This window comes from Amphibalanus amphitrite, unplaced genomic scaffold, assembly GCF_019059575.1.
Source record: "Amphibalanus amphitrite isolate SeventyFive unplaced genomic scaffold, NRLGWU_Aamphi_draft 000409F_arrow, whole genome shotgun sequence".
Lineage (NCBI taxonomy): Eukaryota > Metazoa > Arthropoda > Thecostraca > Balanomorpha > Balanidae > Amphibalanus > Amphibalanus amphitrite.
The window spans coordinates 379,183-402,729 of NW_024881903.1; the positions used below are offsets into that span (position 1 = coordinate 379,183).

A 23,547-nucleotide genomic window follows, 5' to 3' on the forward strand; every position below is an offset into this window, starting at 1 on the left:
TTTCTCGCGCGTTGGCCCCTTTTATCCCTCCCGTAAACCTCAACTTCGCCGCGCTCCCTTTTTCATGGCCGCAAAATGACCTTAGTAGTCGGGTCTCGCTAAAGCCCCAATAAACAACAAAAAGCTCCCTTTTCTCATTCTTTCATTCTCCTCTTATTCTCACCGTCTCATTCCACAGGTAACCGGCCGTATAAATGTCACATCTGTGGCTCCAGCTACGGTTGGCCGTCCAGCCTCACCAAGCACATGCAGAAACATGCCGGGAGAACTACGTGCCCAGTTTGCCAGCAGAGCTTCTCTATGATGTTTGCGTTAAGAAGGCACATGAGGGATGTGCATCACCTGGATCAAGAGACGGTTGATGCTATGACGGGCACGAAGACAACTATGGTGTATGGAGGGGCCGGAGATGGTGGAGGGAATGAAATGGCGTGAGGTTCCTGGTCGGTGAGAGATGGTCGGAGGGTTTGGAGAGTGTTCAGATGATGAGAAGGATTTGAGGTTTTATAGAAGTGTAGAGGCGATGAGGGAGCTTAAATGTCTGAGAGTTGCTGTAGCCGTAAGATCGTGAAGGATCAAGACATATGTTCAGTCTTGTTCTTGTTTAGAGATATCTTGATGGTTCAAAGGAGATTTTTCGTTCCTGATTAATGACGTCTTGATGGTTCAAGGAAGAAGCTGAGTTTTGTTCCTAGGGATCTTGGGTGGCAATGACCTTTGCACAAGCGTTTCAGTTGCTGCAAAGATGTCACGGATGTCATTCAGTTATTTGTATATTCGATTTCAATTGCTGAGAAACTTGTCTGGACAATCGCTTGATCGTTTTATCTGTTGATGTCTGTGTTGCGAACAACGGCTCATTAATTTTGAAATAGTGTAGAGTTGTAAATAAACGCCTCCTTGTATCGATCTTACCTTGCTTTTGGATGGTTCTTTGTATACATTCACACGCATTGTAGTTGGTGTCTTTGTGCGGCTGTGGCTTGGCTGTGTGGAGGTGAGGGAACGCTTCGAACGGTGTTGATAGGTACACTGACAGTTGGCCAACCACACTACCTTGTAGGTATGTTTAACGTAGACACGTGAGCACCATCGACTGCTAGTAACCAGACATGTGCATGGATCCGAGTGATGGATCTATGATCTCAGTGGATCTCGAAGCAAAGTACAGGTTGGGATCTATGATCCCACCGGATCCGGCGTGAGAAATACATCTTGGATCTATGATCTCATATGATCTGACGATAAATTAAGAACATGGATCTATGATCTGAGTGGATCCCACCATGCACCACACTTGAAACCATGTTTTAAAGGGTTTCTATGCCAATAAGTGACACAAAACTATGGATTATGACGTGCGATCACATAAAATCACTAAAACAGAACGTTTGTGAGTTAAAACAAGTGCTTTTTTGGATATATGTGTTAACAAGAAATAAGTGAGGATCTATGATCTCACTGGATCTCAAGCAAAAAATGAGACTCGGATCTGTGATCCCTATGGATCTCTCGATAAATTACAGAACTGGATCTATGATCCCGACGGATCCGAGATCAGGATCCGTGGGATCAGATCCCAGATCCATTTTCTCGGATCCATGCACATGTCTGCTAGTAACAAATGGGAGGAGGCTTATCGGTTCACCGCTGTTCAGAACACCAGACTTTGTTGAAATATTCCACGCTGACATTGGTCTCATAGAGGCTAGTCTCATTTGCACTTCAAGAGCCATTCATGGGAATTCAGCAGAGGACATCGTGACAGGTGGGTCGAAAATCACTATCACTCACCTTTTTGTTCTTGGGTCCTCAAAGACAGGTCTTTCCATTATGATCATCGTCATCAACATCAGTATCATCCTTATCATAGTCATCAATCATCATCATCATCATCACCACTATGACTCTCACTCGCTGTCTTGTTCACAGGTCGCCAAATACTCGTCTGTCCAGTCTGCGGCTACTCCTATCACAGTCGGCGCACCTTGAAGAAACACATGAAGGTGCATCTGGGCCAAACCACCTGTCAACTCTGCCAACATACCCTCTCTACGGTTTTCGCTCTCAGGAGGCACTTGGTCTTACAACATAAGCTAGATAGAGATGCTGCGGCTGCTATGACAAGAACGCAACCAGGAGAGGGAGGAGGAGGTGTTGTTACCTCAAGGGAGTGAGGATGTAGGCATGTTTTGATTGCATGCAGGCTGGAAGTGAAAGGGTAAAGTGAAATTAGAGTGGGGAGATAGGAATGTTTTTTGAGTGTATATAGACATGAGGCGTTGAGTTTTACTTTGGGCGCCAATAGTAATGACGCTCGGTGATGATGCTCGGAGATTGGTGGTTTGGTGAGGTCGCTGGTGTAGGTAGTGGTGAAAAGCTACTGGCCTGATGCGTTATATGTGATCTGGTGATTCATAAGATGCAGTAGCATTACTTTGTTCAGCACTTGACAGAAAAGGTAACAGCGTATGGTTGCATGCTGTGATCACCGAATGTCGACATTCATTGTGTATAACTTACAATGCTGCTCAGCCTCAGTCGTTTAGTTAGCCGTGTTGAAAACGCAGATTCCTAACACTTGTCATTTTTTCTTTTTCTTTTTGTCACGTGAACAGCCAAGGTTCGCTTCTTTTACCTGCAAAGCAACGTCTACACAATGCTTTTACTGATGTTACTATAGATTTTCTAGGACTACTTTCCGCCCTTGTCCTCGCCGCTGTCATTTCTAATAAAGAGGTCTGTACTACCCCGACAAACGTGTTTTTGGAAATGGCTCATGCTGCAATGCTTGTCGGGTTGCTGGTGGAGTCTCAACAGGCTGGTATATTCTGCCACAACTATCAACTAATTACAATGAGGTGTAATCGTGGTGCTTTGTTGGTTGTAGATTTTGCCAGCTAACAATCTCAGAACGAACAGGGCTCGTTACGGGCACACATGGCCAACATAAACTGGTGTTTTTTGTCCACGTCTTTCGTAGGTTGTAGGTGTAGCACAAAACAGCTTGGAAGTGAATTTACGTAACATCGCTTCTTTCCTATGATAAATTGAAGTCTTCCGCTTCGTTTGGTGCGATAAATCGTCAGCGACGATGAACTTAAGTCAGGATAGTCAACACAAGGTAACATAATAAATAACAGAGTCTTGGTCTGACGCCACATTCCTTCGTGGATATGCGTAACGCGTCTTGCTGAGTGCCGGCCTCTTCTCACTAACTTTCAAAACATGCAGTTAAGTTATTCCTGCCAGAACCCACTTCATATAAAAATGCACGCTGGAATTGCTTCTTCTCGTGTGTGTTAACACTTCATGCAATAAAGTGGTGACCTGCGCTTCAATTCTGAGTTTAGAGGTGAGAGACATAAAGTCATGTGAAGAATACAAAATAGCCAGAGGACCAACTCAACACGCGCGGGCCGTAAATGTCTCTTCCTTGCGTTGCGGAGCAAGCGGTTCACCCTCTAGCTACAACTATTTTGCCCCTTACAAAAATCGTGTTTATGAACTCCTTATTTTCTTGTTCGCGCATGTATCTTTAACATTTCCAGTTTCTTTGAACAAACATGAAATCAATCTCTTCTTCACACATACTAATCGTATCCAAACCATACCGCTGTTTTCTCCTTCGACTAGCGGTAACATTCTTTTTCTGATTTGTGTTCTCTCTTAAATTCGTCACTATTTTTTCAGGCTTCTCCGATCGGGGCGCCCGAAGTTGTCATATATGCGGTGCCATGTATTCGGGTCGAAGCAGCCTCAACAACCACCTCAAAAAACATACCGGACAGACGACCTGCTGCATCTGCCAGCAAGTATTGTGTTCCATGTTTTCCTTGAAGAGACACCTGAAAGACCAACATGGCCTTCAGCAAGAGGATGTGGACTCTATGACCGGGAAGGGAACGACTGTAGCTAAATGGTGATGCATGCTCATTTGTTTCGAGCTGAGTTGAGCATGTGTAAGTTGCAATGCTACTGTTCATGTAACTGTATAAGTGTAAAGCTGGTAGAAATACATAATGGTTTTTCACAGCCACTTTTTTGGATGGAAATCCTATTCTACGACATGCTCATTTTGATACACCACAACAGGTGAGTGTCATGTTGTATTTTAGAAATAATTTAAGCATTGACGTAGCAATTTGAATCGGCAAATGTATCCGGCCACTTAAATTGTTTTCGACGATAAATCACAGTCGACGATAGACTGATCGCAAGATGGCTATGAACCAGAGCCTTGGTCTGATGTAATCCTCCCTCGTGATTATGCGTAACGCGTCTTGCTGAGCGCCGACTTCTTCACACTGACTTTCAAAGCATGCAATGAAGTTGTGACCCGCACTTTATTTCTGACGTCAGAAACGAAGGACTTTCAGTATTCACAAAGTCGTGTGAACAATACTGAGTGACTATTTCAAGATGGTGCCTTTGTTTCTGCTCCGCCACGTCATCATGTCGCTATTTATCGCTGGTGTCGGGGACTTTGTGGAGTGGCGCTCAAACTCTTTATCAAAGTCTGTACACTCTTGAACCCGAAACATATAGACGTCCGAAACAATTTTTTTTCCTATTGCCCGGCATTTTCTTTAATCCCCGCATTTTCTTTGACCCGGCGAACATCTCAATTAACCCGCGCCCCGCTGGGCTATTCAGCCATACGCGCCCTGCTGGGGGGGGGGGGCAGATTCTGCCCCCCCCCCCCTGTCTAACTTCCGAACCGATGGTCGTAGAAAGACGGGGAAACGGCAATAGAAAGCTCTCAACAAGGCGGATCTTAAGAGCTCAAATTTTTTTGCTTAAGTAGGTCAGAGGTCAGGTCAAGGTCAGGTCAAGTGTACAAGATGCAAGTTTCTACAGTATCGGCCTTGCACCGTAGTTGCCGAAGAATGGACTGAGACTGATTGCCCAAAACGTGTTCTTAGACTACCAAGACAATATTCGTTGCATACAATGTCATTCAAAGGTCAAGGTCAAGGTCAGGTCAGGTCATGTCAGGTCACCAAAAACAAAATATAGAAAAGGGCATGTGCGACACATGTTTTATGGGTCATTTTACTCATAGAATTCAATAGGCACACTCAATAAGTGATATGGACCACCTCTGGATGAATTTCAGGTCGAGGTCAGGTCAAGCTCAGGTCAAGTGAGGTCAAATTTTGAAGTTGGTTGTTAAGGCCTAAAAAGGTGTCTATCTGATGCAGTTTTTCGCGGCGAATCGAATAGTGCTATTTTTGTTTCCGTACGAGGTCTAGAACTTCCAAAAAAAAAAAATCATTTTTCAAAATTTTTGTGTGTCGTGACGTCATAAAATTTTGAATAACTTCCACATTTTTGAACCGATTCTTCTAAAAATTGGTATGTAGGTGCACATAGACCACTTCTTTGACATATTCCAGTTTTTTCGATAAACACAAAATTTTGGATTTTATAAATATTTTCCCAAAAAAGTCAGTTTTTTTTTTAAATTTGTTCCAAGAAGTTTTCAAAAAAACCGAGATAGACATTTGATAGACAAAGTAGAATCACGTATAACCTTTTTTGTTACGTCTTGATTCCTTTAAAAATGAAGATGATAGCGGCGTTTGAAATTTTGCCATTTTTGAGGCGAAAATGGCGAACATGATGTCACTAAAGCGTCAATTTCTCAAAAATTTTCCGACAGATTTCGCTCAAATTTTCATAGAACGTGTCAAATTGATGTATGATAAGGTACTGAAAGTTTGACGTCGCTGGCGTAACGCGTTTAGAAGTTATTGGCGAAAAACGGGAGGGGGGGGGGCAGATTCTGCCCCCCCCCCCCAGCGGGGCGCGGGTTAATGAAGTCTTTGACGTAGCATACGGTCCGTATCTAATTCTTATCTCTGTTTTGAGGTTTCTCTGAGCGAGCTCCCTGAAACTATGTGTGTCGTATGAAAATATCAGCAATATTTTCCAGCTCACATCGAACGAACTTCGGGATCAATTCCTTACTCACTTGGATTTATTGTAAATAAACCTTACCACTGTTTTGCGCCTTGACATAAATATGTTCTTGCTCTTTTCGCATCTTTTCACTGTTTCCAAGTTTTCTGAACGATTGTCCTGGAATTAATCCCTTCTTCACATACTCAAGTTATCAAACCATACCGCTGCTTTTGTTCTTTAACTGGTGGTCTCCTTGATAGTAATATTTCTGCTTCTTCTTCTGAGTCGTATTTCCTCTAAAATTCGTCGCCATTTTCCAGGTTCCTCCACTGATCGAAGCGCTTGGAGGTGTCATATATGCGGTGCACTCTACTCAGCTCGGGGCAGTCTATACAACCACCTAAAAAAACATACCGGACAGACGACCTGCTGCATCTGCCAGCAAGTATTCTCCGCGATGTTCGCCTTGAGGAGACACCTCAGAGACCAACATGGCCTTCAGCAAGAGGATGTTGACTATGACCGGAAAGGGAACGGCCGTAGCTAAATGGTGAAGCATACTCATTTGTTTCGAGCTGAGCTGAGCTTGTGTAAGTTGCAGTGCCGCTGTTCCTGTAACTGTATAACTGTATAGCTGGTAGAAATACATAATGGTTTTTTACGGCCACTGTTTGGGATGTGAATCGTATTCTACGACATAATTATTTTGATACCCATAACAGGTAAGTGTCATGCTGTATTTTAGAAATAATTTAAGCATTGACGTAGCAATTTGAATCGGCAGATATGTCCGGCCACTTAAATTGTTTTCGACGATAAATCACAGTCGACGATAGACTGATCGCAAGATGGCATCATAACCAGAGCCTTGGTCTGATGCCATTCTCCCTCGTGATTATGCGTAACGCGTCTTGCTGAGCGACGACTTCTTCACACTGACTTTCAAAGTATGCAATGAAGTGGTGACCCGCACTTTATTTCTGACGTCAGAAACGAAGGACTTTCAGTATTCACAAAGTCGTGTGAACAATACTGAGTGACTATTTCAAGATGGCGCCTTTGTTTCTGCTCCGCCGCGTCGTCATGCCGCTATTTATCGCTGGTGTTGGGGACTTTGTGGATGGGCGCTCAAACTCTCTTTATCAAAGCCTGTACAGTGTACACCCTTGAACCTGAAACCTATAGACGTCCGAAACAACCTTTTTTTCCCTTTTACGCCCGACATCTTCTTTCATCCGTGCATTTTTTTTTTTTTTGGCCTGGCAAACGTCTCAATCAATGTGATCTTTGACGTAGCATACGCTCCGTATCTAATTCTTAACTTTGTTTCGAGGTTTCTCTGAGCGAGCGCCCTGAAACTATGTGTGTCGTATGAAAATCTCAGCAATATTTTCCAGCTCACATCGAACTAACTTCGGGATCAATTCCTTATTCACTCGGATTTATTGTATATAAACCTTACCACTATTTTGTGCCTTGACATAAATATGTTCTTGTTCTTTTCGCATCTTTTCACTGTTTTCAAGTTCTCTGAACGAATTTCCTGGAATTAATCCCTCCTTCACATACTCACTGTATCAAACTATGCCGCTGTTTTCTCCTTTAACACGCGCACTGCAGCGGGTCTGAGCCGAACACGAACTGCAGGGGGGTGGGGGTTGAAACCCCCCCCCCCCCCGAGATCTCGAAACGGCGCAACGTAGCGACAAGCGGTAAACGGCGTTGGATAGGTTGAGATGAGATCTACAAGAAATACAAAGATCATTTTTGGGTCAGGTCAAAAACGAGGTCAGCAGAGGTCAGCGAACTCAAAATGTTGCGATTTTTTAGCGATCTCGCCATCCCTCCATATTTCCCGCTTTATCTCGGGAACTAGATGAGCTAGAAAGTTGCGAAAAAAAACTTTCGATAGCTGTTGAAACGCTCTTTCGCAAAGCTGTCCTCAGATTTGACCTAAGGTCAACGGTTCAGCCTATAGAGGTCATGTAATGTCAGATCAATATTGCAATTTTTTTTCGGAAATGCTTTTTCTGCAATAACTTTTCTTCCCAAAGAGATAGAGAAATAATTCACACGCCATCGTTCTTAGCTCGTCAAGGCGCATCGAATGGTATATAATATGACCTCGAAAGGTCAAGTTCAAAAGTTGACCTCAGGTCAAGGTCATGACCTGACCGAAATAGGTCATGTTAAGTTTCATAACATTCAGTCAAATGGTGTGGATCTAGCACAGCGTCAAACTTTTTATGAGGTGAGGTCACTTATCGTGACCTGGTGACCTGACCTTGCATGACCTAACACTAATTTTTTTCAGAGGTGATGTAAAATTGTTTGATGAACAGCTATACCAAGTTTCAAAGTCGTAGCTTCACTGGTTTTTGAGTTACAGCGAAAAACCAGAGGGGGTGGGTTGAAACACCCCCCTGCAGTGCGCGTGTTAACTGGTGGTGTCCTTGATCGTAATATTTTCTGCTTCTTCTTCTGAGTCGAATTTCCTCTAAAATTCGTCGCCATTTTCCAGGTTCCTCCACTGATCGAAGCGCTTGGAGGTGTCATATATGCGGTGCCCTGTACTCAGCTCGGGGCAGTCTCTACAACCACCTCAAAAAACATACCGGACAGACGACCTGCTGCATCTGCCAGCAAGTATTCTCCGCGATGTTCGCCTTGAGGAGACACCTCAGAGACCAACATGGCCTTCAGCAAGAGGAAGTTGACTCGTTGACCGGGAAGGGAACGACTGTAGCTAAATGGTGATGCATGCTCGTTTGTTTTGAGATGAGCATACGTATGTATTGTATAAGCTGCAGTGCTGCTGTTCCTGTAAATGTATTAGTGTATAGGTGGTAGAAATACATGGTCGTCTTTCACAGCCACTCTTTTGGATGGGAATCGTATTCTACGACATACTCATTTTGATACACCATAACAGGTGAGTGTCATGTTGTATTTTAGAAATAGCTTTACCACTGACGTAGCAATTTGAATCGGCAAATGTATCCGGCCACTAAAATTGTTTTCGACGATAAATCACAGTCGACGATAGACTGATCGCAAGATGGCATCATAACCAGAGCCTTGGTCTGATGCTATTCTCCTCGTTATTATGCGTAACGCGTCTTTCTGAGCACCGATTTCTCCACACTGACTTTCAAAGTATGCAATGAAGTGGTGACCCGCACTTTATTTCTGACGTCAGAAACGAAGGACATTCAATATTCGCAAAGGCGTGTGAACAATACGGAGTGACTATTTCAAGATTGTGCCTTTGTTTTTGTTCCGCCGCGTCATCATGTCGCTATTTATCGCTGGTGTCGGGGACTTTGTGGAGTGGCGCTCAAACTTTTTTTTTCAAGGTCCGGACACCCTTGAACCCGAAACCTATAGACGTCCGAAACAAGCTTTTTTCTATTTAGCCCGACATCTTCTTTCATCCGTGCATTTTTGCCTGGCAAACGTCTCAGTCAATGAAGTCTTTGACGTAGCATACGCTCCGTATCTAATTCTTATCTCTTTTTCGAGGTTTCTCTGAGCGAGCTCCCTGAAACTATGTGTGTCGTATGAAAATCTCAGCAATATTTTCCAGCTCACATCTAACGAACTTCGGGATCAATTCCTTATTCACTCGGATTTATTGTATATAAATCTTACCACTGTTTTGTGCCTTGACATAAATATGTTCTTGCTCTTTTCGCATCTTTTCACTGTTTCCAAGTTCTCTGAACGATTATCCTGGAATTAATCCCTTCTTCACATACTCAAGGTATCAAACCATACCGCTGCTTTTCTTCTTTAACTGGTGGTCTCCTTGATAGTAATATTTTCTGCTTCTTCTTCTGACACGTATTTCCTCTAAAATTCGTCGCCATTTTCCAGGTTCCTCTGCTGATCGAGGCGCTTGGAGGTGTCATATATGCGGTGCACTCTACTCAGCTCGGCGCAGCCTTAGCAACCACCTCAAAAAACATACCGGACAGACGACCTGCTGCATCTGCCAGCAAGTGTACTCTGCGATGTCTTCCTTGAGGAGACACATCAGAGTCCAACATGGCCTTCAGCAAGAGGATGTGGACTCTATGACCGGGAAGGGAACGACTAGTAGTTGAACGGTGAAGCATGTTCATTTGTTTCGAGCTGCGCATACGCATGCAGACGTTACAATGCTGCTGCTCTTCCTGTAGCTATCCAAGTGTAAAGCTGGTAGAAATACATGATCGTTTTTAACAGCCACTCTTTTGGATGGGAATCGTATTCTACGACATACTCATTGTGATACATGATAATAGGCAAGTGTCATGTTGTATTTTTAAAACGGCTTAAAACTGACGTAGCAAATTAATTCGCTAGATGTATCGGGCCACTTAAATCGTTTGCGACGATAAATCAGAGTCAACGATACACAGAACACAATATTGCATAATGACCAGAGCCTTGGTCTGTTGCTATTCTTCCTCGTGAGTATGCGTAACGTGTCTTGCTAAGCGCCGACTTCTTCACACTGACTTTCAAAGTATGCAATGAAGTGGTGACCCGCACTTCATTTCTGACGTCAGAAACGAAGGACATTTAATATTCACAAAGTCGTGTGAACAATACGGAGTGACTATTTCAAGATGGTGCCTTTGTTTTTGCTCCGCCGTGTCATCATGTCACTATTTGTCGGTGATGTTGGAGACTTCGTGTAGGGGAAGCCGGGGGAAGCCCGGGCGCGGGGGAAGCCCGGCCACCCCGTTTCCGGCTAAATTATTCACAATAAAATGCTCAACTGTTTGTCCTTTCAGCATGGCAGCTAAGGTAACGCCAGCAAAAAAGTTAAGACTGACAAAAATTGCATATTGTTAAAGTTATAGCGCAAAAATGATATTTTAAGGGTTTTTAGCTAAAAAGTGAGATATGTTGCACTGTTAATGTTATACCATACAATACTAATATTTATATGAATGTTATGTAAGGACCGTTTAAGTGTTTGTAGTGAGGGGTGACGAGGCAGGCTGGCTTTAGTATGACATTTTTTTCGAATATCGCTGTTCTAAAATAAAAATTAGCACATTGGGGTAACCCCGGGCGAGTGGCCAAGCTTACCCCCAACCGAGAGCAATGCCACTAAACCACTGTTTTCCATGAGATAATAGGTGCTGAGCAGGTTTGGTTTACACCTAGATCAAAGATAAATTTCGAAAATAAACATGTTATCATAGACAAAGCCAGTCATGTCACTTAACCCGCGCCCTGCTGGGGGTCCTGGATTTCCACGCCCTGCTGGGGGGGGGGTGTTTGAACACCCCCCCTTGTAACTCGGCTCCTGGGCCACGTAGCGATACGCAGAAGGCGGCGTTCGAAAGAGCGTAAAAAATAATGATGAAATCACTTCGGTCAATTTTTTGGTCAGGTCAAAGGTCAGGTCACTAGAGGTCATTGAAGGCAAAATTTCGCCGATTTCCAGGTCGAATGTCGAAAATTTCCAAGAAGCCAACGCATAACTCGGGAACCAATAGAGCTACAGCGCCGCGGAAAAGTGCATCCGATAGCCCTATTAACGCCCTTTCTGAGTAATTCTCTCAGATTTGACCTAACGCCAACGGTTTTGCCTGCAGGGGGCAAAAACTGCAAAAATAGCCGATTTTTTCGGAAACAGTTTTTCTGCAATAACTTTTGACCCAAGTCTTGTACGAGCTTACTTTTACCGGCATCGTGTTCCTCTCGTCAAGACGCATCGAATGAACTATAACTTGACCTTGAAAGGTCAACTTGAAAATTTGACCTCAGGTCAAGGTCATGACCTGACCGGAAAGGGTCATGTTACATATCAGTCGATCCGTATCGTCAAGCTGAACACATATAAGGCATTTTCATCGCTCTAGCATGCCTCTATCAAAAGTTATTTGCGAAAAACTGTTAGATACCATTCGTGACCTAAGATGACCTCAGGGCATAAACAAGGGTCACGGACACCATTTTCATGTTCAGTGTGTCTAAACCACTTGTAATTCGGTGTTTGGGAGTGTTTATAATGTCTTTCGTCCAAAAGAGACGCATTTCAATTTTCTCCCATTGACTTATAATGGGGAGGTCGCAAAATTGACCTGACCTTAGGTCATCGATATCAAAATTCTGAGATATACATTTTGTACGTGCTATTGCTCTTAGCAATCGCTGAAAGTTTCAAAGCGATCGGTCACTCGGTGTAGCTATGACAGACATTGAAACTTTTTATGAGGTGAGGTCACTTCAAGTGACCTGGTGACCTGACCTTGAATGACCTTGGTCTGAAATTTTCACAACATGTGTAGAATTGATGTATGATAAGGTATACCAAAAACGGCGGCGCTCCGCGCCGCCGTTTTTGAGATACTCGCGAAAAACCACAAGGGGGGGTGTTCAAACACCCCCCCCCCAGCAGGGCGCGGGTTAAGGTCAACTAGGGTCAAACTACGTTTTTGCAGATAACGCGACAGACAATGAAGCTAGAGCTTCAAAAATGGTGTCGTTGTGTTCTTCTTCATCAGCCGAGTCGAATGATATGCAATATGATGCATTAAGGTTAAAAGAAAAATGAATTTTAAGGAATTTTGAAATACACATTTTTTGTCAATTTTGCATCACGATTTTCATCGACCTGTACTGTATATGTAGTAGACGCTAGCTAAAATACCAGTAATGACATTAACTCTAAGATGTCCAGAGCTAATCAGTACCTTAATATTTCACTTTCCGTTAATATTTGGAAAACACATAATGGTTTCATCAACTCGTCGTAAAGCGCTGGGGAGGTGGCCGGCGTTACCCCTATGCCGGGCTTACCCCAGAAAAATCAACACTTTTTTAAAACTCGATTTTCTCAACCTTATACTTATTCCACGAAACCGAATTTTTGGGAAAACACGGCCAATGAACTTAGCTAGCTAGCAGGATATCAACATTTTATACAGCACGTATGGTATGTAATAAAAATGTAAAAGAGCTTACTATGCCGGGCTTCCCCCGGCTTCCCCTATAGGCGCTCAAACTCTCTTTATGAAAGTCCGTACATCCTTGAACCGGAAACCTATAGACGTCCGAAACAATTTTTTCCTATTTATCCCGACATCTTGTTTCATCCGTGCATTTTCTTTGGCCTGGCAAACGTCTCAATCAATGAAGTCTTTGACGTAGCATACGCTCCGTATCTAATTCTTATCTCTGTTTCGAGGTTTCTCTGAGCGAGCTCCCTGAAACTATGTGTGTCGCATGAAAATCTCAGCAATATTTTCAAGCTCACAATGAACGAACTTCGGGAGCAATTCATTATTCACTCGGATTTATTGTAAATAAACCTCACCGCTGTTTTGCGCCTTGACATAAATATGTTCTTGTTCTTTTCGCATCTTTTCACTGTTTTCAAGTTCTCTGAACGAATTTCCTGGAATTAATCCCTCCTTCACATGCTCACTGTATCAAACTATACCGTTGTTTTTCTCCTTTAACTGGTGGTCTCCTTGATAGTAATATTTTCTGCTTCTTCTGAGTCGTATTTCCTCTAAAATTCGTCGCCATTTTCCAGGTTCCTCCGCTGATCGAGGCGCTTGGAGGTGTCACATATGTGGTGCACTCTACTCAGCTCGGGGCAGCCTCAACAACCACCTCAAAAAGCATACCGGACAAACGACCTGCTGCATCTGCCAGCAAGTGTACTCTGCGATGTTTTCCTTGAGGAGACACCTCAGAGATCAACATGGACTTCAGCAAGAAGACGTGGACTCTATGACCGGGAAGGGAACGACTAGTAGTTGAACGGTGAAGCATGTTCATTTGTTTCGAGCTGAGCATACGCATGCAGAAGTTACCATGCTGCTGTTGTTCCTGTAGCTGTCCAAGTGTAAAGCTGGTAGAAATACATGATCGTTTTTCACAGCCACTCTTTTGGATGTGAAGCGTATTCTACGACATACTCATTGTGATACATGATAATAGGTAAGTGTCATGTTGAATTTTTAAAACGGCTTAAAACTGACGTAGCAAATTAAGTCGCTAGATGTATCCGGCCACTTCAGTCGTTTGCGACGATATATCAGAGTCAACGATACAAAGAACACAATATTGCGTAATGGCCAGAGCCTTGGTATGATGCTATTCTTCCTCGTGAGTATGCGTAACGCGTCTTTCTGAGCACCGACTTCTTCACACTGACACTGATCATGCGATTGGTGACCCGCACTTCATTTCTTAGGTTAGAAACGAGCGACACTCCCAAAGTCATGTGAACAATACTCAGTGACTATTTCAAGGTGGTGCCTTTGTTTTTGCTCCGCCGCGTCGTCATGCCGCTATTTATCGCTGGTGTTGGGGACTTTGTGGATGGGCGCTCAAACTCTCTTTATCAAAGTCTGTACACCCTTGAACCCGAAACCTATAGACGTCCGAAACATCCTTTACCTACTAAACTGGACGCCAATTTAACTCCCATCCGTGCATCTTATTTGACCTGGCGAACAATCATCAAATAAGTCTTCAACTCGACATATGCTCCGTTTCTAATCCCTATCAAATAAGTCTTCAACTTGACATATGCTCCGATTCTAATCCCTATCAAATAAGTCTTCAACTTGACATATGCTCCGATTCTAATCCCTGTCTCTCTTTCCAGGTTTATTTGCACAAGCTCCCTGAGACCCATTCGCATGTATCATATCTAGATCTCATTACTATTGTCCTACTTCCATCGAACGAACGTCTAGATCAATTTCTTCGCTCATATTTATCGTATTTAGACCTTACCACTGTGTTTCACGTCGAACAAGTAGTCTCCTCGAAATCAGTACCAACAAGTAGTCTCCTCGAAATCAGTACCGCCTTTCAGTACTGATCTCGTACCGTATTTGCCTTTTCTCGCATGCATCGTTTCATTTTCCAGGTTCTTTCAACGACCTTCCTGAAATAATCTCTTCTTCACGTACTCATTGTATTTAAACCATACCGGTGTTTTTCTCCTTCGGCTCCTTGGTAACATTTATTTCTTCCTCTCTTATGACTAGTATTCTCTTTAAGATTCATCACTATTTTCCAGGCTTCTCTGATCGGACCGCTCGGAGTTGTCATATATGCGGAGCACTGTACGCCGGTCGCAGCGGCCTCAACAAACATCTGAAGAAACACACCGGACAGACCAGATGCTTCATATGCCAGCAAGTGTTCTCAGCGATGTTTGCTCTGAGGAGGCACCTCAGAGACCAACATGGCCTTCAGCAAGAGGATGTGGACTCTTTGACCGGGAAGGGGACGACCGGACGGGGATCGCACATGATTGGTGTTGATGAGGCGGTAGATGCGGAGGAGTCGTGAAGTGTGAGAGAGTTGTATGCGTTTCACCACGTTTGTTTGCGTAGATTTGATTTTGAGGATGGGTTCTGAGTGTATCGATGTTGGCTCAAGGGATGTGTGTAGTAGTGGTGTCAATCGGTTACCAAAATTTCGGTATACCGATACCGAACCAATACCGATTCGGTATTCGGTATTATATACCAAAAGCATTTGGTATTTTGTCGGTATCATGAAAATCAACTACTGTCATAAAATATTTGAAAGCATTTTTGATAAACCTTCTGAACACAAATTTGATTTTGCTAAATGACACTGGATGAAGAAAAATGGCAATCATGACACATTTCTCCCAAATGCATGATGTCCTAACAAATGGGCAAACACATCAACTGTAATATCAAATACATCAGTCTACCAATGTTAAATGGCAACTTATCAGTGTTAGCAAATTCCAATACCATGAGGATAATTATCCTACAAAGAAAGCCAATGTGCAAGACATAAACATGAATTAATGTTTAACTCACTGTATGCTGGAAAACATACTTAAACTACGTTTCTCAAAATTTCCAAAGCATTTATTAGCAACAAATTTGACTTTGTTTTGAGGAGTCTGTGATTGATCTTGACCTTGTATTCCTCTCCATTTTACTGCAATGCAATTACATTATCCAAAACCCTGTTTAATGACAGCACTAGCTTCACCATTATCATCTAATATTTAAGGCAGCATTTGTCACTTCATCATCACCCGCATCACCCCACAAATCTTCAACTTCGCTCAACTTCAAAAAGCCTTGTAGTGAGCGATGCTGTCATGATCCTGTGGATAATTTATTTTCTTCAATTAGTGTTCTCTTTCCTGCTCTCTCAACAGATACAGATCGCCAGCAATTTAATCATAAGCACTCATAAAATATAATTGGCTTTTGGCTTGACTCGCACACAGCAGTTTCAAAACTGAACACATCTAAAAACATTTCAATGTCGCAGCTGCGCAAGGTTGAGGAACCGATACAGCTTAAAAACTAATTGAAAATAATTGAACAACTATGTTATTCTGGTGCTTCATTTTTCAGCAAAAGTGGCCTACAACTTTCTTGAATTAATTTTAAGATGTCAAAATTTATACAAGGAATTTTGATTTAAGTGGACTTAAGCAAAAAAGAAAAGAAAAACTTTATTTTATACAGTTTAATCATTAATGCAAATGGCCGCCGCCTGTAAGGCCGCCATTATGGAAGAGATGACACGTGACGTGTGTCAATGCTTCCGTAAAATTATGGACATTTTACTTAGATTTCATCGCGATCATTAAAGTGGTGTCTGCTGTCTCTCAGTGTGCCTCGTAAGTAATTATTTATCAAGTTTTGTTGTGTTACACATTTGTTTATGAAGAACAATTGGCTGCGTCAGTATCGTCACCAATCACCATGCTACTTGGGTTTAACTGCAGGTATCATGGGCTTTGTTTACATTAATGGTGTAGCCAGCCCAAGGTGTAGCCCATCATTGTCAATTGGGTCACCACTTTTGGATCATGATAACACACTTAACCCTGTCTTGACCGGACTCGAAATGAATGACTTGAATTGAAAGAAGGTTTGATGGTTCAGGCATGGACAAGATTCACTATTCAGGGTTCAAGTTATATTCCTAACACCTCCTGCAGTTGACTTGAATCCACATTCCAGTAAAATAACTGACCTGAATATTTGTTAATAGTTACAAAATAAGTTATAAATGTTTTTTTGCAATGCAAATAATTAAGAGATTGCCTGATTTGTTTTTGTTACCTTATTTCAAAGTATTAGGTACCTACCTTTCAAGGCTTATCATATGTCTTGAGAAAGTTTGAAGCATTTATTTGATAATTCCCTGATTTCGGTATCTAGTCGGTATTTCCCCCTGTTTCTGAAAATCGGTTCGGTTTTGGTATACTCTCAGTGGTTTTGGTCGGTATCGGTTTGGTATTGGTTTCCAAAATTTCTGAAATTGACATCACTAGTGTGTAGAGGAGACTTCGATGTCTGCGCGCACCAAAACGCTAATTTACTAACGCTTTCATTCAAGGAAAGTGAAAGGATTTATAAAGAGGCTCAACATATGATACGATTCTGTAGAGACTAGCTCGTAACATCACCTGTCTGTCATATTGCATATCAGGAGTTATGGCTATTGTCCCGGAAAGAAATTTGTCGGTGATGGCCATCAAACGCCAGGGTGTCGAGTCGAACTACCAATACTTTCTATGGTATAATGTGTAAAAACACCATTTATGTGTTTCGATTTGACTACTTCAAGTAAGCGTTTGACGTTTGTGGTATTGTGTTGCGGTTTTTACGACTTGCGTTTTCTCTCGAAGTGAGTTTAGCTTGTCGTCAAGGCACTGTTCGCCCAGTTATTACAGTCACGTGTAAGTCATTTGACGTTGAGGCAGCCTTTTGGTGTATGAATTGGCTGTGGTGATTATGAATTGTGTGCGGTGATTAAAGGTTTCGGCATAAGCACGGCAAAGCGCTCAAAGACCTTAAGTTAAGCAGCTTTGGATGGTGGATTGTATGATCCAGCTAAACCATTTCAGTCCGAACTGAGCTTCGTGAAGTTTCTACTTACGATTGACATGTCGCTAAGATGCTTAAAATAAACAGCCTTATGTGAAAACGGATTGTCTGACCCCACCCCAGCGAGTGGCTCCAAAACAGTTAGAATGGTTCGTGGGTGGATATGTCGGATTACGTTGGACATCACATGAAGTAGTAGCACGGCTGGAATGAGAGTAACACTACTGATCTGACTTCCGAATAGCTTGGTTGGCTTTTGTCGTGATGGTTTTCACTCAGGTGTTTAGTAACTTCGCATCCAGGACGCTTGTAAAGCATAGCTAAACAAAACTCTGGTCATGAACGTCCGTGAATGGGTGCATAACGACCGAATATCTACACACTTCGCCACTATCAATTACCATCACTGCTCTGGCTTTCACATGAACACATGACCCTGTCTTTATACAACGTTTACCCCAGGAAACCATAAAACCCTTACCCTAAGCCATCTATCATATCACGTTACTGTCAGCCTTCCTCTTGTAAGACGTGTGGTTTGTTTGTTTGTTTGTTGGGAGTTAGGGGCGCGCCGACTGCGAGGTCATTTTGCGCCCATTTGTAAGACGTGTCTCTAGACCCAGATCACCACCGCCGTCTTACATGCTGGCATGCATGTCGATGACATCTTCTTTGTCGACGGTCCCATGAACGTCATCAATCATCACCAATCTCTTTTACTCCGGCAGATGGTCCAGTGCAATGTCCCGAGTGTGACGCTGTCTACAGTCACCGCCGGAATCTTCACGAGCATCTTAAGAAGCATCGCGGCGAAACTAGGTGCCCAATCTGCCACCTGATCCTGGCTGTGAAGCGCAATCTTCGTCAACATATGGTGCGAGTACACGACATGTCCCCACAAGAGGTAGACAGTATGACTGGAAAGAGAGTTCTGATTGGTACGAGGTATTGGCATGTTCCGAGAGATGTTTACATATCTCCGTCGCCACGCGTTGATGTAGTTGTTTCGGAGTCATCACTTCCAAGTGGTATAGTGAGAATTCCCCTCCCCGCGATGTCTCCTGGGTCTACTAGGGATCCGTTAGAGATGGATGATGATTCTGAATGAGTTGGTGAAACGCAGGAGCATGTGACGGCTGGCGCTGGCCGATAGTGTAGTGATGATTCTCTTTTAAAGTTTTACTCAGTCTTACGATCGTGTGGGCACCTTGCGTGGTAATGTATTGGGGTCTGGGTTTTGTCCTAGCTCCAATTTTACATGTCGATTAGTGTTCGTGTTGTAGGCAAAGCGCTAAAGCGTTTTGGTTTTATTTACTTTTGAATGGCTTTAGGAATGAGACCTGCGATGAGATGTCTTAACATATGATCAATAGACGATGACTTGTCTTCTTTACGACTATATCACGTCTCATTTGTGCATAAATACATGTGTTCAGAAATGTTCTATGTTGGTTTTCAACGGACGTGAAATGGAAGCGCCGCTCTCAGCTGCTTAACGCTGCCAACACCTGATAGGTGGTCTGTCAACTCGCTGCAAACAAAATACAAACACCTGTTCCAGTTATCTATTATCGTTCTGAATCTCTGTGCCTACCCTGCCGCTGAAGTCGACTAGGTACTCATCAATGCGGGTCCTTCCTAAAATCCTAGAAACATCGTTCTTTAGCACTTAAAACCTGCCAGTCTGACCCTGCTTCATTTCTATCTTCTCTTTCACGTGTGATTATCAGCATGTTCATAATTCTTAACTGGCTTTGACTTCCCCAAAGACATCTTCATCGTCATCATTCATCATCATTATTATCACCATTATCATCATCATCATCATCATCATCATCATCATCGTCATCACCATCCGTTTCTATATTCCCAGGTGCCGCCGGCGGGACGTGCCACATCTGCGGCAAACGATACTCCTGGCGTGCCCACCTCGTCGCACATATGAAGATGCACAGTGGGGAAACGCGCTGCTCAATGTGTCAAAAAGCCTTCGCGAGCATGAGGAATCTTCGGAGACACATGATACGAAGGCATGATATGAGTTGTGAGGAGGTAGCTGCGGTGACCAACAAGAGGCATTACCATAAGCAGAGAGCGTTTGGAGAGGCTGATGCAATGCAGATGTTGGGACATGAGGAAGGCGAAGGGTTTTATGCGGATGATGGCAATCCTGAGGAAGACTTTGACGACGATGTAGGTGAAAGTTTGCCGTGATTTATGTCTGAATCGGTTAAGCGTTATTCGTGTCGGTGAATGTCTCTGGTATGCAAAGCTAATGACTGAAAACTCAGTCGCTCCTTCACTCTGGCGATGGGAACATCAGACACATTGAAGGCACATCATTAAGGTTTTTTTTTGGTTTTGTCATTTTTAGGATGTGGTTGATGCCTTCTTGTACAATTGCGGTCTTATCAACCACTGTCTTGGTGGCGAATGATTGTAAAATGTCGACGAGGATCAAGGATAAGTGAACCATGCCGTCTGCACATTATCTTGAGAAGCACTGCTATGACATAAAAGGCGAGTATTGATAGCGGTAGTGATCGTAGAACGTCGGTGAGGAGCAAGTGACTTCTGCCTGTACATTTTAGGGCGATCTGCTAGTATGCTAAGTCTCATGCTTCATCGAGTTGTCGTTTGCGTTTTATTTTCACAAGTGCTATTACATCTTCGGTGTTTGCCCTACGCTGTTAAAGTAATGTTGTAAGTATAAGTTAGACTTGTGGAGATCATTGCAAAGTGTTGTGTTTGGGTGGTGAGGAAATACAATGTCAGTATGATATATTGTTTCCTAAGAGTGTTATGTTATTGACGTCGTGGTGGAATAATCAGTTTTAGCCTTGTTTTCCTCAACTTCGATATTATTTTGCATTGTTTCACAACAAAGCTTATTGGGAAACATGCTCCATCATTTGATGCGCTTGCTTTTATATTTACTTACCAATATTATGCTTCCAAGGGCAAATAGTTTCTGCAGCCGGGTAGTTCTAAAACCCCATCATCATCATCATCGTCGTCGTCGTCATCGTCGCCGTCATCGTCATCATCAACAGCGGTTTTACATGCCTACTTGCCATGCTCATTTCCTCACAAATAAAAAAAACAGCAACTCGTGTTTTCTCACAAAGCGAAACAACTCTAGCCTTTAACGAAGCTACTTGGCATTTTGCATTGCGAAGCGGTAACGTTTCTCCTGCATGCTATTCTATTATGTACGACCCCCAGATATTGAGTGGTTGGTTGCCAACATCACAATAATCGATGTGTAGATAAATGTGTCTATAAGCTGTTAAAACAAAAAAACATTGCCGAAGTGTTTGTACGAACCATCTTCTCATTTCTATTGATTCATTCAACTTGAATGTCTAAGACATTCAAAGTTGGTATCCAAAAACACATCGGCTGACCAACCACTCTTATGCTGGAGGGTCGTACACCAATGTGTCTAGACTACAACCCTAACCACCCTGCTCTTTTCTTTCCGCAGCGGAGACGCCGAACAAATCTACCACCGACCCGACCGACACACGGTGCCACATTTGTGGCCTTCAGTATAGCCATCGCCGCACTCTGGTCGAACACATGAAGCGACATCGTGGGGAAACGCGCTGCCCCATCTGCCAAGTCGACTTCGCCGTCATGCAGTCGTTGAGAAGACACATGCTTAGTCAACATCGGCTGCCGCAGGAGGCAGTGGATACGCTGACAAACAGGAAGCCGAGGCAATCGTGGGCCAGATTTCGCTCTCAGGGAGCCGGGTTGGAGAACCTGATGCGTACGGGGGAGAGGGCTGGTGGTGTGGCGATGCCTGCAGATGACAGAGGTTATGTGACACCTGCTGTTGTGATAGATACTGGGAGGGATAAGTCTAGAGATAACCACGAAGAAGAGAGGAGGTCGGATCCTTTGGATGTTCTTAAACATGATGAACCTGGTACTAGCGCGGGTAGCTAGTGGTTGATATCAGAAATGGAACCTTGGGGAAAGATCCAGGTAGGTCTGTAAAAAAGTTTTCTCACAATGATGATCAAGAAAGGGAACCGTTGGATCCAGGTAGGTCTGTAAAAGAGATTTCTCACAATGATGATCAAGAAGAGGGTTTGAGAAAGGGATTGTGACGAGGCCTCGTGAAAGTGGGTTTCTCATAACGAGAACCAACAAAAGACTTTGAGGGGGGTTAAGGCGAGCCTTTCTTGTGTTAGAGTGATGGCTAACTTACCTGTGTTTCTGGTTCAGACTGGTGGATTTGCATCCCAGTTGGTTTGTGGAAGAGCCTTGTTGATCGTGCGTATGATTGCTATGTCGTCTCTCGTAGGGAGACACCGAGTCACTAGAGCTTACGAGCGAGCTTTGTGAATCAACGAACTGACGAATTCGTTGCGTTACCTGGCATGCAAGCCTGATATTCTTATCGAGCTCTTGTCAAAGGTAGCTAATTTGTATTGAACTACGTACGAGTTGTGCGATGTTTTGCGCTGCACGTTACCTTACTTCGGGTAGAGTAAGAGTTGTGTTGTGTTGGTTATCTTTGTAATTAAACAAATTGAGAATCCTTAAGACGGTGACTAACCTTGGGTTTGTTTGTTTTTAGACGATAGCTAATAGGGGATGTCTCGTGTGGCGTAGCTAACTTGCGACAATAGTGATATTGTGTGACAGAGTCCGTTAATTAGTAACTGCTCTTGGTAATGTAAACCTTTTTGTCAAATATCAACAATTGGTATGTGTGAGGGCTCAATATGGAATTTTTACCTCAGTGCTCCTGTGCATTCTAGTTGAACTGTCGCTGGTTTGTGTTTGTGACTACTCTTACAGGCATCGTCTGTGTCTCAGAGGTGTTGTCAGTGTTGCCTAGCTCTGTAAATATACGACATTTGTGTGTCATGCTATTGCGTTTTCTTTTTCTCTTGTTGACACACTCAAGTTTGATGCACATGGGTTATGCACCACCGTGCAGAGGGTACACATTAACTCAGTTAAATTTCTTTTAGCACAAATTTCGTCTGTATAACACCGTTTTCTATTCGTTTCACTGCAGTTTGGGCAACTTGATAGATCGGTGTATTCATTTTAGAGTTCTGCACGGCTGCAATTTTCCACAGCCTAGCCGCCCCGCAGCCGTGGCTCCACAGCCACAGCCGCCCACAGCCGTGGCAAACTGTGGGCAGCCAGCCGTCAGCCGGCCGTGGATACTTTCAATGAAATGCAACCAAATAGTATATAATAAGTTGTTTTTAGTTGAAACATATAGCCAAAAGCACATTGCAATGGGATATAGATTCTCAAGCTCATGAAGCATCATAGGTTAAGTGGTTGTGTATCTGGCTTTAGGCCGAAGGCCTGAAGCCTGATGCGCAACGCATGCCTACACAAGCCCTTGCAAGTTGTTGAGAAAGATGGGTAGGTAGGTAGGTAGGCAGGTACCTACATCAACAGAAAACATAAACAACGAACCAGAATAGAAGCACTAGCAGTATAGACCAGGGTATATTGAGTGAAGGGTAGGACGAACTTTGGTAGGAATTTCTAGTACAACTACTAGCAAACCTACTATATGTGGTCGGGACTAGCAAGAAGTTAGTTCAAACTAGAATATGGTAGCGCTTATGGTAAGCAGTCGTGACGCGCACGTGACATTCATTTCTTAAATTTCTTAAATAACAGGTTTTAGGGGCCGATTAGTGGGCAGATACATTTAATAAGCTATTAATAATTGATTATGCAAACATTCAAGTATCTACATCATTCAATTCTAGCTAAAATGACGCGGCGCTCCCAG

The 23,547-nt window shown here is 43.2% G+C and overlaps 1 protein-coding gene across 21 annotated transcripts in view; it reads left to right on the top strand.

Moving 5' to 3' along the window:
* The window catches only part of LOC122390802 (broad-complex core protein-like), a 90,157-nt gene that overhangs the window by 35,612 nt on the left and 30,998 nt on the right, over positions 1–23,547 (top strand). The window contains exon 7 of one of the 21 annotated variants that reach the window (XM_043384114.1): positions 21,256–22,661. The exons of 13 other annotated variants lie outside the window; for them this stretch is intronic. In XM_043384114.1, coding sequence (XP_043240049.1) covers positions 21,256–21,722 — 467 coding nt within the window. In that variant the 3' untranslated portion in view covers positions 21,723–22,661. Of the gene's footprint in view, positions 1–178; positions 915–1,932; positions 2,760–8,428; positions 8,780–9,783; positions 10,134–13,447; positions 13,794–18,496; positions 19,208–19,641; positions 20,734–21,255; positions 22,662–23,547 lie in introns of those variants that run through there. 7 more of the 21 variants (XM_043384117.1, XM_043384115.1, XM_043384130.1 and 4 more) reach the window with 7 other exon arrangements.